Source organism: Rhinoderma darwinii, chromosome 5, assembly GCF_050947455.1.
Source record: "Rhinoderma darwinii isolate aRhiDar2 chromosome 5, aRhiDar2.hap1, whole genome shotgun sequence".
Taxonomy (NCBI): Eukaryota; Metazoa; Chordata; class Amphibia; order Anura; family Rhinodermatidae; genus Rhinoderma; species Rhinoderma darwinii.
In genome coordinates, this window is record NC_134691.1 from 219,527,862 (window position 1) to 219,545,460 (window position 17,599).

The 17,599-nt window shown below is 41.6% G+C and overlaps 1 protein-coding gene across 3 annotated transcripts in view; it reads right to left on the reverse strand.

Moving 5' to 3' along the window:
• Nucleotides 1–17,154, reverse strand: part of BBS9 (Bardet-Biedl syndrome 9) — a 462,971-nt gene extending 445,817 nt beyond the window's left edge. For all 3 annotated transcript variants that reach the window (XM_075826942.1, XM_075826941.1, XM_075826943.1), the window contains exons 1-3: nt 17,015–17,154; nt 10,925–11,047; nt 9,220–9,370 (exon numbers count right to left, since the gene is read on the reverse strand). In XM_075826942.1, coding sequence (XP_075683057.1) covers nt 9,220–9,370; nt 10,925–11,036 — 263 coding nt within the window. In that variant the 5' untranslated portion in view covers nt 11,037–11,047; nt 17,015–17,154. The remainder of the gene's footprint in view (nt 1–9,219; nt 9,371–10,924; nt 11,048–17,014) is intronic.
• Nucleotides 17,155–17,599: the final 445 nt, after the last annotated feature.

Here is a 17,599-nt window from a genome sequence, read left to right on the forward strand (position 1 = left end):
GTACCATTTTGGGGTACATATAACTAATTGTTTACTATTTATTCTGTTTTCGAGAGGAGGAAAAAAGGCTTTCATTTGCACGGCAGTATCGGAATTGGACCACTGATGATTGGCAGAAGGTTGCTTTCTCAGATGAGTCATGTTTTCTGCTTGTCCGGCGAGAAACATCAGAGAATAAACACCCTGAAACCATTGCTGGAAGAACAGAGGTTAGAAGAGCAAGACCAAGACTTCCAAGTACTTCCCTGGCCCTCTAATTCGCCAGACTAGAACTCAATTGAGCATCTGTAGGACGACTTGCATCGTCTTGTTCGCTCTATGGATCCTCCCCCGCGCACCATCCAGCAATGTGAGATGCACTGCAGTCAGTGTGGCTCCAGATACCGGAGACAACCTACCAGCACTTTATTGAGTCACTCCCGGCACGTCTAGCCACAGTCTGTTCTGCACACGGCCGTTACTCTGGATATTAGCTGGTGGTTATAATAATTTGACTCGACTGTGTATGCTTTTCGATAATAATACATTGTGTAAGAGGAAAAAAAAGTTTTTGTTTTTTTTATTTTTTTTATGTAAAATCACTTAGGTGTCACCGTCAGCGAGGTCGTGGAGTCAATAAACAGTGCCTATATCCTTGGCATTAAAATAAGACCAAAATTGTGACTAGCTGCGTCTAGCCGGAGTTATAACCTTTAGAGTAGCAACTCTGAAGTCACACTGCCATGAGCTGTGCTCGAGCTAAACTGTAAGGTCATTATCCCGGAGCTAGATAATACATTTATAACCATAACAGTGATTCTTTTTCCAACAACTCCACAATGCACTTGTGGCGCTAGAAAGTACCAAGGGAGCTAACACATATTGCTATGCAACTGGTGCCTAGTTAACTGAAGTCATCATGAAACGGATACATATATAAACAAAACAGGTGCCTGTAAGTTTTAGCCTTTTATCTGGTAAAAAGTAAAAGTGACAATCCTAGGAGAATCACTGGTAAAAAGGTGAGTCTTAGGGTAAGTTCACAAGGGGCCGATACGATGTGTAAAGGTACACAGCTTATCAGCCCCGGTGGCCACAGGGAATTCCGGGCGATAAACCGCATCCAATTGTGGTGCAGTTTTTGCGCCCGGAATGTCCGCTGCAGAAAACTGCAGCATTCCAGGAGGCCAGCGTGCAGAAAGTCAGAAGTATAAGGTTTTTTTATAAGTTGAGATTTTTGAGGTGTAATTGATGCGATTCCACCGCAAAAGTCACTTGACTGTTTGTTGCGGGCTTTAGATCCCCATTGAATTCAATAGGGAAAACCTGCAACAAACTGACGGCAATTCTGCAACCACAATTGAGATGCTGCGGCTTAAAAAAAACAAACACACTGCTCATTTAGCGACTAAAAAATTTATATTGCGACATTGGTTGCAACCGCAAATACCAACGCTGGCAGAAATAAAGAGCACAATAAAACATTTAATGGTTCTGGATAAAATTGATGAAAAAAAAAGTAAAGATATAAGTACGGAAAGGTTTTTAGGAAATGGAGACCGTTTATAGGAAAAATTTTGGATGATTCTGAGATTCAAACATTAATGAATACCTTTAACAGGTTCCCGACCGCTGGCCGTAAATATACGGCCAGCGGCCAGGGTCTCTAAAGTCCGGCGTATAGTATATATACGGCCGCACTTCAGAGACTGTGCACGCGCGATCGCGTGCACACAGCTCTATGCCCTGGCTGTTGCTAACAGCCATGGGCACTGGGCAGAATGTCAGGGGTCAATCTTTTGGCCCCTGAACATGTGATCGCTGTGACAACCAATCACAGCGATCACATGCATTTCTGCATAGAAAACAGTGTGCACGCGATCGCGTGCACACAGCCCTGTGCCCTCGCTGTTACCAACAGCTCTGGGCACTGGGCAGAGTATCAGGGACCAATCTGATGGTCCCTGATCATGTGGTCGCTGTGAAAACCTATCACAGCGACCACATTTGTTTTATTTTGACTTTTCTGGCAGTAAATCTCCTGCCTCTTTTCTTCTCCTCAAACATTGTTTCAGTTTGAGGAGAAGAAGAGACTCGGGAGAATTGCTGCCAGAAGAATACAGTGAAAAAAAATACAGTTACACTAAAACATTCTCTGTATAGATAGATTTCTATCTATCTATACAATCTATCTATCCATCTATCTTTTTTTCTATCTATCTACCTTTCTTTCTTTTATTCTATTAGAATAGGCAGGTAGGGAGTATATAATTATATATATATCCACATATATATAATATATATAGCAATAGCGGTTTATTTTTTTGTTAGCGGTAGTGTAGATATATATAGCAGTTAGTTTGTGTGTTTTATAAAAAAAAAAAAAAAAAAAAAAATTTGTTTAGTTAGTGTTAGTGTTAGTTACGTTATGGCGAGGAAGTTGTTTAGCGCCGAGGAGGCATACGCCATGCTGTGGTCTGAGTCGGAGACCGCATCAGAGATGGCGTCCGAGATGGAACCTGTTTTAGGTAGTGACGATGACAGCGTCACTTCAGGTTCATCTTCAGGGGACGTTGTCCCTGATGCAGTCGAAACTGCAGAACATGAAAGTGCAGGGCCAAGTAGCGCTGTAGCACGGGACAGCCTGGTCCCTCCAGTCCAGGCTCTTGTATGGGCACCTGCCCCATCTTTTGGGCCTAGAATCCACGGATTTACGGCCACTCCTGGCATAACCGTGGACAATACAAATTTTGTCCAAATGGATTACTTCCATTTATTTATAACGGACGACATCCTAAATCAGATTGTCCACGAAACAAATTTATATGCCACGCAATATATAAGGCAGAAACCTTCATCCACCCATGCCAGAGATTGGACGCCCACCAATTTGCAGGAATTAAAAAATTTTTTGGGGCTCACCCTAAATATGGGTATTGTCAAAAAGCCCTCCATTAGGTCTTACTGGTCAACAAGACCCGCCCAAGCCACCCCAGTATATTCTGCAGTAATGCCCAGGTCTCGTTATGAGACAATAATGAGGTTCCTCCACTTCAATGACAACGCACAGGCCCCCCCAAGTACCGATGCAAACCGGGATCGGTTGTTCAAAATAAGACCGCTAATAAATTCCCTGAATAATTTATTTCTGCAACTCTACACCCCTGAGCAGAATGTAAGTGTGGACGAATCCCTCCTCAACTTCCATGGCAGACTTAGCTTTCGCCAATATCTACCTTCAAAAAGGGCAAGATATGGCGTTAAGCTCTACAAATTGTGTGAAAGCGGGTCAGGATATACCACCGCCTTCAGGATTTATGAAGGGCGGGACCGCACAATAAATGTTCCTGGATGCCCCCCTGATCTTTCCACCAGCAGTAAGATCGTGTGGGAGATAATGCAGCCTCTGCTTCACAAGGGGTACCACCTGTACTGTGATAATTTTTATTCCAGTGTGCCCCTGTTTAGGCATTTGCATGCTGCAAGGACTGGGGCATGTGGTACCATGCGCAAAAACAGAATTGGTTTTCCACAGCAATTAGTGGGGAAGCGCATGGTAAAGGGGGACTCCTGTGCTTATGCATCTGAGGAATTGCTGGCGGTCAAGTTCAGGGATCGCAAAGATGTGTATGTGCTAAGCACGATTCATACCGCAGGAACAGTGGCAGTGAGGGAAAGAGGGGCAACATCGGACAAGCACAAACCAGTGAGCGTGTCCGAATATAACAAGTACATGGGGGGGGTGGATTTAAGCGACCAGGTTTTACAGCCCTATTTAGTAAAACGCAAAACTAAAACCTGGTACAAAAAGGTGGCCATTTATTTGTTACAGGTGGCCATCCACAACTCATTTGTGCTCTATAAAAAAAACAGAGGCAGAGACACATACCTGGATTTCCAGGAGAAAATTATTGAAGGCCTCATTTTTGATGTTCAGGACACCCGAGAATGCCCCCAGTCTGAGGATGTCACGCGACTGACTGAAAGACACTTCGTCAGTCGGATTCCCCCAACAGCAACCAGAAGCAACCCCCAGAAAAAGTGCCGCGTCTGCAGAAAAGACGGGCACCGCAAAGATTCCCGATATTTCTGTCCCTCATGTCCCTCGCAACCAGGCCTGTGCATTGAGCCATGTTTTAAAAAATACCACACTGTTCTGAATTATTAGATTTTAGTTAATTTGTTGAAAATATATTTGCCCTACATTACGTTTTTATTTTTCCCCTGATTTTACTCCAAGGGTGAGGGAGGGAATGGGTGGGGGGTGGATGTCATGTTTGATGTTTTCTAAAGTTCATCTGCTGGAGAGCTCCATTTGCATTAACCTGAAATTTCTTATTTTAGAAAACCCCAAAAAATAAATTCCCATTATACCCCTAGATGAATATTTTGGGATCTCTGCTTCGAGAGCAGATATTTTGGAAGTGTTATAGAAACTCTGTTGAGTTTTGTAAAACCAGCTTTGAAAAAAAGCGATTTGTGAAATAATCTTCTTCTATCGTCCGCCCTCCTACATCTCTATGTGATAAATAAGGCCCACATATTTGGTATCCCCATGCACGGGAGAAGTGGCAGAATGTGAACGGAGATTAATTTTGACCGTGGTCTATACCGTGTGTGAAAAATGCTGGTATAAACTGACGCATTTGCTAAAAAATTGCTAATTTTATTTTGATCCATCTTATTCAAGAAACTTTCAGAAGAAAACGGGACTGTCTAAAAATATGATAAACCCCTTGAAGGAAACCTTGTGGGGTCTACTTGTGTGAATGAAGTCATTTATGGGGTGTTTCTAATGTTTCAGCAGCATTAGGCCCCCCAGAAAACAGTATGCTGCTATAAAATCAAGTGCAGAATTCCTGGACCGAAAAGGCCAAAAAGCCTCCTTTTATGCCAAGCCCTGGCACATGCCCGTGAATAAAGCACACATATTTGGTATCCCCATGCACGGGAGAAGTGGAAGAATGTGAAATGCGATGAATTTTGTCCGTGGTCCATTTTGTGTGTGAAAAAGCTAGCATAAACTGGCGCAATTGTTAAAAAAAAAAGGTAATTTTATTTTGTTCCATCTTATTCAAGAAACTTTCAGAAGAAAACTGGACTGTCTAAAAATATGATAAACCCCTTGAAGGAAACCTTGTGGGGTCTACTTGTGTGAATGAAGTCATTTATGGGGTGATTCTAATGTTTCAGCAGCATTACACCCCCCAGAAAACAGTATGCTGCTATAAAATCAAATGCAAAATTCCTGGACCAAAAAGCCTCCTTTTATGCCAAGCCCTGGCACATGCCCGCACAGCGAATAAGGCACACATATTTGGTATCCCCATGCACGGGAGAAGTGGAAGAACGTGAAAGGAGATGAATTTTGGCCGTGGTCTATACCGTGTGTGAAAAATACTAGCCTAAACTGACGCATTTGCTAAAAAAGTGCTGATTTTATTTTGTTCCATCTTATTCAAGAAACTTTCAGAAGAAAACTGGACTTGCTAAAAATATGATAAACCCCTTGAAGGAAACCTTGTGGGGTCTACTTGTGTGAATGAAGTCATTTATGGGGTGATTCTAATGTTTCAGCAGCATTAGGCCCCCCAGAAAACAGTATGCGGCTCTAAAATCAAATGCAAAATTCCTGGACCGAAAAGGCCAAAAAGCCTCCTTTTATGCCAAGCCCTGGCACATGCCCGCACAGTGAATAAGGCACACATATTTGGTATCCCCATGCACGGGAGAAGTGGAAGAACGTGAAAGGAGATGAATTTTGTCCGTGGTCTATACCGTGTGTGAAAAATACTAGCCTAAACTGACGCATTTGCTAAAAAAGTGCTGATTTTATTTTGTTCCATCTTATTCAAGAAACTTTCAGAAGATAACTGGACTTGCTAAAAATATGATAAACCCCTTGAAGGAAACCTTGTGGGGTCTACTTGTGTGAATGAAGTCATTTATGGGGTGTTTCTAATGTTTCAGCAGCATTAGGCCCCCCAGAAAACAGTATGCGGCTCTAAAATCAAATGCAAAATTCCTGGACCGAAAATGCCAAAAAGCCTCCTTTTATGCCAAGCCCTGGCACATGCCCGCACAGCGAATAAGGCACACATATTTGGTATCCCCATGCACGGGAGAAGTGGAAGAACGTGAAAGGAGATGAATTTTGGCCGTGGTCTATACCGTGTGTGAAAAATACTAGCCTAAACTGACGCATTTGCTAAAAAAGTGCTGATTTTATTTTGTTCCATCTTATTCAAGAAACTTTCAGAAGAAAACTGGACTTGCTAAAAATATGATAAACCCCTTGAAGGAAACCTTGTGGGGTCTACTTGTGTGAATGAAGTCATTTATGGGGTGATTCTAATGTTTCAGCAGCATTAGGCCCCCCAGAAAACAGTATGCGGCTCTAAAATCAAATGCAAAATTCCTGGACCGAAAAGGCCAAAAAGCCTCCTTTTATGCCAAGCCCTGGCACATGCCCGCACAGTGAATAAGGCACACATATTTGGTATCCCCATGCACGGGAGAAGTGGAAGAACGTGAAAGGAGATGAATTTTGTCCGTGGTCTATACCGTGTGTGAAAAATACTAGCCTAAACTGACGCATTTGCTAAAAAAGTGCTGATTTTATTTTGTTCCATCTTATTCAAGAAACTTTCAGAAGATAACTGGACTTGCTAAAAATATGATAAACCCCTTGAAGGAAACCTTGTGGGGTCTACTTGTGTGAATGAAGTCATTTATGGGGTGTTTCTAATGTTTCAGCAGCATTAGGCCCCCCAGAAAACAGTATGCGGCTCTAAAATCAAATGCAAAATTCCTGGACCGAAAATGCCAAAAAGCCTCCTTTTATGCCAAGCCCTGGCACATGCCCGCACAGCGAATAAGGCACACATATTTGGTATCCCCATGCACGGGAGAAGTGGAAGAACGTGAAAGGAGATGAATTTTGGCCGTGGTCTATACCGTGTGTGAAAAATACTAGCCTAAACTGACGCATTTGCTAAAAAAGTGCTGATTTTATTTTGTTCCATCTTATTCAAGAAACTTTCAGAAGAAAACTGGACTTGCTAAAAATATGATAAACCCCTTGAAGGAAACCTTGTGGGGTCTACTTGTGCGAATGAAGTCATTTATGGGGTGATTCTAATGTTTCAGCAGCATTACACCCCCCAGAAAACAGTATGCGGCTCTAAAATCAAATGCAAAATTCCTGGACCGAAAAGGCCAAAAAGCCTCCTTTTATGCCAAGCCCTGGCACATGCCCGCACAGTGAATAAGGCTCACATATTTGGTATCCCCATGCACGGGAGAAGTGGAAGAATGTGAAAGGAGATGAATTTTGTCCGTGGTCTATACCGTGTGTGAAAAATACTAGCCTAAACTGACGCATTTGCTAAAAAAGTGCTGATTTTATTTTGTTCCATCTTATTCAAGAAACTTTCAGAAGAAAACTGGACTTGCTAAAAATATGATAAACCCCTTGAAGGAAACCTTGTGGGGTCTACTTGTGCGAATGAAGTCATTTATGGGGTGATTCTAATGTTTCAGCAGCATTACACCCCCCAGAAAACAGTATGCGGCTCTAAAATCAAATGCAAAATTCCTGGACCGAAAAGGCCAAAAAGCCTCCTTTTATGCCAAGCCCTGGCACATGCCCGCACAGTGAATAAGGCTCACATATTTGGTATCCCCATGCACGGGAGAAGTGGAAGAATGTGAAAGGAGATGAATTTTGTCCGTGGTCTATACCGTGTGTGAAAAATACTAGCCTAAACTGACGCATTTGCTAAAAAAGTGCTGATTTTATTTTGTTCCATCTTATTCAAGAAACTTTCAGAAGATAACTGGACTTGCTAAAAATATGATAAACCCCTTGAAGGAAACCTTGTGGGGTCTACTTGTGTGAATGAAGTCATTTATGGGGTGTTTCTAATGTTTCAGCAGCATTAGGCCCCCCAGAAAACAGTATGCGGCTCTAAAATCAAATGCAAAATTCCTGGACCGAAAATGCCAAAAAGCCTCCTTTTATGCCAAGCCCTGGCACATGCCCGCACAGCGAATAAGGCACACATATTTGGTATCCCCATGCACGGGAGAAGTGGAAGAACGTGAAAGGAGATGAATTTTGGCCGTGGTCTATACCGTGTGTGAAAAATACTAGCCTAAACTGACGCATTTGCTAAAAAAGTGCTGATTTTATTTTGTTCCATCTTATTCAAGAAACTTTCAGAAGAAAACTGGACTTGCTAAAAATATGATAAACCCCTTGAAGGAAACCTTGTGGGGTCTACTTGTGCGAATGAAGTCATTTATGGGGTGATTCTAATGTTTCAGCAGCATTACACCCCCCAGAAAACAGTATGCGGCTATAAAATCAAATGCAAAATTCCTGGACCGAAAAGGCCAAAAAGCCTCCTTTTATGCCAAGCCCTGGCACATGCCCGCACAGTGAATAAGGCTCACATATTTGGTATCCCCATGCACGGGAGAAGTGGAAGAATGTGAAAGGAGATTAATTTTGGCCGTGGTTCATACCGTGTGTGAAAAATGCTAGCATAAACCGACGCAATTGTTAAATTCTTGCATTTTTTTCCAATTTTGCCCACTTTAGTGAAAAAAAAAAAAATGATATATACTGACAAATGCCACTAAAACAAAGCCCTATCTGTCCTTTAAAAAGAGTGTAAAATTCAAAGATGAACTTTATTCACCTGCTGAGTTATAGTCATGTAAAGAAGCGCATAGCAAAATTGTGAAATTTGCTCTGGTCATTTAGCTGTAAAACAGCCTAGTCCTTAACCGGTTAAATACACTGCCTGGTATAATAAAGAAAATGTAGGTGGAACACTGGGTAGGTTAAAGATTTCTGATTTAGGGTCTCAGAGGATGTGCGACGAGTAAAGATGCACAGGGTGGGGTGGGGGGGGGGGGTTGTTCTGAATTTATTATAGACGGCCGTAGTTGTAAATGGTTGTTTATTCTGTCAGTTTGGAGGAAAATTTAAAATGAGCGAGTACACTGAGTTTTGTGTATATACATGCCAAATATGCATGGTTTATGTGGTTCATATGTCACCTGTGAAATCTGATGTCATGTATGTAACATACAGGTCAATTTGTGTGCAGAATCTTCGCATATCACATACGCAGCGTGTTAATGTGATTTCTTCAAATCTCATCCACTCCTCTGTGGAAAATCTGCAGTATTTACGCCACGTGTGGACCAGCCCTTACAGTTCATACTTACGAAACAAACTTTCCCACTTCTACTTGAAGAACTGAATCACGTAGCTGAACCTCAAGCAACAAATCTTCAGCCTGAATGCCATCCCCAGCTTTCAAAGGATGAGGAGAGAATATGCGAAGGAATCCACTGTAACTACCAACAATAATTTTGTCTGAAAAAAACAACAAAAGTGAACCCTAAGACAAGGCAGCATTGGAAGTATACGGTCTTATTCACACATTGCAGTCAAATCGTGTTTTTTGCTGCACTTTATTTGACCACACCGTGTGAATAGACCATATGATTAATAAGAGAAAACCAGCACCTTGCACTAGTAAAAGGGGAAAGTTAATGTTTTAACCAGCCTCATTAGCGGATGACTTTTACAGACATTTTATTATAAGGCTGCAATCACACGTGGCATATTTTGATATTCCACGGATTTAGCCGCAGCAAATCTGCCGCAAAAACTGCATGTTTTACACCACATCATGTGTGAATCCAGCTAGATCTATCAAACGGTGTATTAAGATAAAGGTGATGTAATTGAACAAAGAAGTACATAAATATTGACTATGCAATAATTTATTAAATAAAAGCTGCATTGAACATCCGTGGCAATTCTCAGTAAAACGGTATGTGGTTTTGCCATGCAGTTCTTGTCCTCTACGTGTTTGGACGCCCTCCCTTATCACCATCAAAAAGACCTAAAATTAGAATCACGTGCACATTATTAAAATATCGTTAGAGAGGATCTTGGTGGAAGTGGTCTTATTTAGGGTGTATTGCCACGATATATACCAAAAAAAACACTGCCGTTTTGAAAAAACAGGCTATTTTCCTGTAATTTTGTGCAATCGCCGCAAAAAAAACAATCCTAAATACGGCTTGTGTAAATAAACCTCAGACATTTAATGAAAATTTATTAAGACTAGCGTTTCATACGCCAGTCTTAGGGTCAGTTCACATGGCGGATTTACTGTGGCGGGTCGCGCCGCAAAATCCGCTGCGGAATTATTCCTCCCTCCCATTGACCAATGGGAGGTTCGGGTGGAATTTGCCCGAAGATCGGGCAGGACGCTTCTTTTTCCCGCTAGCTGAAAAAATCTGCTAGTGGGAAAAAGAAGTGTCCGACTCCCAATCTGCCGCAAAAATTCCACCATGCGAACAGGGCCTTAACATAAAGAGTAAAATGCGCCTAATTTATTAAGAGGCGCACACCTCCTAATAAATTAGACGCATCACTGGCTGTCCGTGCACCAGAAAGCTGGCGTAGATTTCCTCTACAATTTATGTCCGTTTCGGGCATAAATCATAGTGAATTTGCCGCGCACAGGTGGCCATGCCTCTTCAACTGAACCGTGACAACTTTTGGCTGGCATCAAATACTATGTCAGCAGCGTGTTGACCGAACACAGGCTGCAGTACACCAAGTCCCTAGTGCTGGAATGAGGTCATTTTGTAAAATTAATTTAATTGTTTTTAATAATATTATGAAGGGGACTGGGGGGCACATGACAGCAAATGTGATGCCCCACTGCTGGAGTTCTTTTATAAGCCTACATGTAACATTCTATGTGATCAATAAAGATTCATTTTTGCTTATTTGGGCTTCATTTATTAATTTTGCAATATCATATAACTAAAAAAATATTAGATAACCTATAAATGGAATTTTTTACAATGTAATAGAATAATATTATAATAAAATGGTAAACACATTTACCTTGTCCCGAACCACTGTTGTCAACATCGGCTACAGTCAAACATCCTTGGTCAAATTCTTCATTCTCTCCCAGTGTGGCGGACCACCAATCGCGGGCTTTGAAGAGTGACATACCTGCAAACCCTTCAAATGACAGGATAGAATGCTGGTTAGGTTTTTATACTCCCTTTGTCTGTATTATTCATCAAACAATATGTCAGTGAACAGAAGGGACTGACTGAAGGGCACAGATGAGGCCCAAAATCTACCTAAATTTTAATTATCCATGGCGGGTGGGATAGTAACAATATGTTTCTTAACCCCTAAAGATCAGACCTGTTTGGCACTTAAAGGCAAAGTTTCTTTTTTCTTATCGTTGAATTGCAAGAGTCATAACTTTTTATTTTTACTTCTACATAGCCATATGATGGCGTGTTTTTGTTGGATGAGTAGTATTTTTCAATGGAACCATTTTGGGTTGTATATTAACTTTTATTAACTTTTTTTTGGGGGAGGATGGAAAAAAAACCAGTAATTACTCCATTGTTTATTGTGTTTTAAATTTACACCGTTCACAGTGCAGCATAAATAGCATGGTACTTTTATACTATAGTGCGATACAATTACAGCAATACCAAATATGTATGGGTTTATTTACATTTTAATACTTTGGCATAATAAAGGCTGTTTTAAAAAAAAATATTTCTGTGTTGCCGCATTCCAAGAGCCATCATTTTTTCTTTTTCCTTAGATGTAGCCATGTGAGGGTTTGTTTTTTTGCGGGACAGTTTTTTTTTATGGAACCAACTACACATAAATTAATAATCAACTTTAATTAAAAGGCTATGAACACCTTCAAAAGTGATTTTTTTTTGTTGATTTTTTAATAAAAATGTCAGACAGCATGTTTGGTGCAACTTTGAAATTATTTTTTATTAAAAATTATTTTTACTTTTTGAGATACAGCTTTGTATCCTGTATACAGAGCAGCTGTATCGTTCGCTAAGACCTGAATCCGTCAGTCCCGCGGAACTGACAGGTTCAGTGTCAGCGGGTCCTGCTTGGATCCACCTGTAATCCATCACATCTAAGTTATGAACTTAGATGTGATGGATTACAGGTGGATCCTTTACGTCAGAGATACGCATGACTCGCTTTCACTGAACTCGTTAGTCCTGCGGACCTGACGGATAAAGGATTCAGCTGCTTTGTATATAGGATACAAAGCAGCTGTATATCAAAAAGTAAAAATATATTTTTATAAAAATGTATTCAGGAAGTTGCACCAAACACACTGGTGCACAATTTTATATATATATATATATATATATATATATATATATATAAAACTTTTAAAGCTTTGCATAGCCTTTCATTTTTTGGGTTAGGAAATGGGTGGAAAACATCCAAATTCCACCAATGTTTCTGGCGCTTTTATTTTTTTACGTCGTTCACCATGCGGTTCAAATAACTGGTCGCTGTGGACCGAGGCGTCAGAGGGGTTAAACGGTCGGGATCGGAGTTATCTCCAAACCTGCCTGTCGCAGCGGTTGCATGTTTTTTGCCACTTTGGCCACCTTTCTGACCAGACAAATGTCAGAGAAACAAAGCCAGGTGTGACATGGCATTGTTTAAACCCCTGCATAAGTCCGGTTGAGTAGCACACGGCACTGGTGGAAAGACTGGAATACCACTCAGACGTGCGACAGTAATAATAAGTCTTTCCCACTGTGCAGTGTAGCTTTTGTGTCGGCCCTGCGATGTACAGAATGGCATCACTTTTTGTGACACTGCCAACAAATCAGACTCAGGGAATTAGGCTCGAGGACTGATCTCTCCGACCAAAACGGGTTCTCAGTAAACCAGGGTGAATATATTTCAGCCCGGGTCTGGACCAAACCTGGTTGCCAGGTGGTCATGTCTAGTAAGGTTGCACCATCCAGGCGGAGAGTGCACAAATTCAATGTCAGTAGGAATCGATGCAGGAAAAGGAAGACACACACAGCAGACAGCAGTAGGCTAGGCCGACATGTAGCTTCATACCAGAAGAGGGCACATTATGGGAGTGTGCTGAGGGTATGTACTGTTATTACAGGGGGGAAAGGGGGCACTGCTGTGACTACTGGGGAAAGGAAAGTTAGGTAACTTCTGAGACTTCTGGCATGGCTGTCTCTACTTAGTAGAGGATGATGGAACTGCTATCACCACAGGGGGAATGTACTGCTGGGACTAATAAGTGGGTAGAAGAAGCACTGGCAGGAGATAGGGGACAAGGCAGTGACTTCTGGGGTGCATTGTTGTGATTACCGGGGGAAAAAAACTTACACTAGTATAACTACTGGAGGGGCACACAGGGGTTACAATGACACTTTTGAGGGGACACTGATGCCTGTAAATGCATTTTCACCCTTTCAAACCAGTCTCATGCATATTTTTACCCAACAGACTGAAAGCAAAAAAAAAAAGAAGTCAAATACGGCAGGTCATACTCTGCTGAAAAATATTCAGTATGACCTCTGGGGGCACAGTTTTGCTAAGAAAGAGCCCATGCTACAACTGCCACAAGGGGAGAACGCTACTGTGACTACTGTTAACGCGTTGCTACTGTAGCAGGTTACTGATGTGCAAGGTGAAAGGCAAGAAAACTTGCATAAATCTCCAAAATTGTGCCTTTGTTTTAGTGACTGGAGGCAGTTACAGTAGTAAAGAAATGTCCTTGAAAGCAATTGTCAGATCTGAATACTCCTAGAAGCAGCAGAATATTAAGCTCCTTAAGGCTGCTGGACATGAAGTCACTGGTGGGGCTTCAATCCTCTTTACTACAATTACCTTCTGCCAGGCAGAAGGGAGGAGGGTAAAGACCAGCAAGAAAGATGCACACTATTCACAAACTTGTCAAAGGAATTCACACACGTATATAAAAAGCAAGAATCATTCCTTTTATACTTAAAGGGGTTGTCCAGTCCCTAAACACTGATGGCCTATACTCAGGATAGGCCATTAATAGCTGATGGGTCGGGGTAAAACTCTCGGGACCCCCGCCGATCAGCTGTTTTGATGAGGGTGCAGCGCTCGTATGAGCGCTTCTTCCCCTTCATTTTTACTTGCTCACTGTGAATCGTCAACATGGATGTAGCGGCAATTCACAGTATTGCAGTCGCCTTCTCCCATTCACTTCAATGGGTGTGTCGACAATTCACAGTGAGGAAGTAGAAATGAAGGGGACGCAGCGCTCCGTACGATCGCTGCACCCCCTCCAAAACAGCTGATCAGCGAGAGTCTTGGGAGTCGGACCCCAACCCATCAGCTATTGATGGCCTATCCTTAGGATAGGCCATACATTTTTAGGGACTGGACAACCCCTTCACATAGGCGTGATTATTACTGTTGACAAAAGAGGCATCTGTGATCTTCATGTGACTAATAAGTCAAGCGACTGATTACTGGGGATTTAGATAACCAGATAGTACAACTAAAAATTGTGTGTTATGCTTAGGAATTCAGGAATTCAGATGTATCTCAATAAAAGTTTGTATGCTAAAAACAGGGCTTCCACCATATGATCTTAAGGACGTCATAGGATGGGGTCCTCCATTTGGAACCCCCTCTATCAGCCAAATTCTGGAGCCGCTCTGTGAGAGTAGCTCCCGCTCTGGCGAACCTGACTGGTCCATGCATTACGTAGACGGTCATTTATTTGTACGGCCGCCATTTAATGCTACATTTTCCTGCCAGTGGATGTAGTGGCTTACCACAGTGATAACAGATGATTTTTACACTCCCCCAAATAATAATAAAAGTCAATCAATAAGTTCCATGTCCTTCAAAATAAAAACGACATCTTGTCCTGCAAAAAACAAGCCCTCATATAGCTACATTGACGAAAAGATTAAAAAAAAGGAATGGTTCTTGGGTTACGTTAAGACATTTTTTTTTATTGTGCAATAGTAGTAAAACATACTACGTTCATATCTGGTATTGACGTAATCGTACAGACACATAGAATATGGAAACGTTATTTACACCCACAGCGGAATTGCTGTTTTTTTTACATTTTCCCAAGAAAGTTAATAGAGAAGTTAATCAATAAGTTATATGTACTCCAAAACGGTGCTATTAAAAAGTACAATTCATCCTGCACAAAAGAGCCCTTTGTCAACGGAAAAATGAAAAAGTTATGGCTCTCAGAGTAGGGTGACTCAAAAACAAAAAAAATCCTTAACACCAAAATAGGCTTGGTACTCCTTCAAAACTCGACACTAGACAAACCAGACTGATTGAACCTGGGCTGAGTAAGGCCCCCTGCACACGGCCGTAGCCACGGTCTGTGATTACGGGCATATGCGGGCCATGCTCCCATTATGAAGTATAGGGAAAAAAAATCATACATTTCATAAATTAAAAAAAATAGGACGTCCTGTTTTTTGCAGATCCTTTCTACGACCCGGACGCCTTCCTGTAAATATACAGGAAGGTATCCGTGGGCCATAGAAAGTAATGAAACCATACTTTGATCCGCAATTACGCATCCAATTTACGGTCGTGTGCATGGGGCCTAAATAAATAGAAACTGATTTATATGCAACTTCCCGATAGATTGTCATAAACCAAGTAGCAAGAGCATCTGGAACATCAACCTGGACAGCATTGTAAAATAAAATTCCATGTGCTTGCCCTTAGATCACACCAGCAAGTTATAGACAGTGGTTGACAGGCTGCAAAGACATTTCATGGACAGTATAGCGAGTTTCCCATTGCGTGTTCACTGCTCTATGTGCACATTACTCTTGCTCGAGTGGCAGATTTAGATATCAAGGACATAGGTATCAGTGAATTGCCCAACAACCCGCTCCCTAAAAGAGACCCTTTGGCAATCGGATCAGAGCGGACCGACAGCTGAGACCGCCTAAAATGAGCGCTTAACGTCGGAGAAAGCGGCAATGAATTTTTCCTCCACTTCAGGAGAGATGTAGAAGCACTTGAGAGCCCATTTAATGTGCAGAATAGGTACAGCGAATTCCATTTTTAATGAAAGCCACGACTCTGTGCCGGGTCTGTTGTACCACGATACATGCCTTCAAAAGTGACGGAACCGGTAACATAACGCGCCAGTGTGAACATACCTAAGGCCCTATTCACACCACATGTATGGGCGAAGTTCAAAGGATGTTTTTAGGATAAAAACACAAGTATGAAACACAAGTGTCCCTTTGGCGCACGTCTCACATTTGGATACTGTTTGCTGACTATTGAAAAGCGTAATCTACCATGTAAAAATGGATGTTAAGTTAGATGGTTTCTTACTATGAAAGTCAGCAACATATTTATCCAATTGTTCGAACACAGAGCTGAGCATGTTTTGTGTGGGTTTTTTTTGCCCCATGGTGTGAATGGAGCCTAAAATAACTCTTACGTGTCTGTACTGCAGTATGACTTTCCTTACTATCGTGAACAAAGGGAAGAACAGTGGTGGTAGGACGGCACGCTAGCACAGAAAATTATTTCTAAGGATGTCATCACTCCTATCATCATGTGGTCACCATATCCACCAGATATTCATCACTAATATCATGTATTGTAGCAAAAAGCACATACAATAAGTGGAACGTGCAAACAACAGTTCACAACTTCAAGCTGTTCTGTGTGTCACCGCGCATTGAAGAAGATAAGAGGATAAGTGGAGCGCTGGCTTATGTCGCCACTATCCACACATGTAGATCAGATCTCGAGCAGTACCGATAGATATATATATATATATATATATATACACACACATACATACATACATATATATACACAGCAGTGTGGAGATAGATAGATAGATAGACAGACTCCTGCACAGTACAATGTTTTTAGTAGAAAGATGTAATATTTGTTGTTTGTAATTATTGACAAACAAGGCCACATCTTTATATATATATATACACAGCACTATCTCGATTAGTAGTAGTGGGAGACTGGAAACAGAACTGTGTTGCCCACCAAGACTAGACTGGTGAAAGGAAATTACGTCATAATGTAACAGGGAAACCAGCACTATGCTTATTCAGCATATACAGGAAGAACAAAGCACCACAACAATGGGCGCAAACGTTCTATGACGTCATGTACCTGCTGGGGACCCGCTCTCAATGCGCCGTGGTGTTGGATTGATGACGTCAGAACATCAGAAGCACCTAGTTACACTCAGCCATCCAGACGCCGATTTCAACAGATCAGCCGCACACCGCCATCTTTCCTGTTACCCAGGTAACAGGAATAATCAAAAGGACGGCGCCGCGGGGAATTGTGGGAGATGTAGTCTTTCAGTTACGCCTCACTATGGCTCATGTGTGGTTGTGTAGTTTGTGCTGTAACATATCAGCCGGGGTTTATTATAACACATCTCTGCTGCGACTTCCTTAGTTTATGTTTCATTAAACGAAATGATGCAATTAAATACATGGTACTTGTTTATAGTTGTACTGTGCCTCCCTCCAGTATATTTATACATGACTATTCCTCATGTGTAGTTGCACACAATGCTGAAGTTGGTTTCTTATTCACCAGTTTCTTATTCATATATTTTTTTTCTGGTTGAGTAACTATTAAGAAGTTTTTCATAAATTACAAGGATCAGGATTCCTTAAGGAGGAAAAAAAAAATCAATAATGGGCATCAAAGTGGCCAACCAAGATTGTGATTTAACCCCTTGGC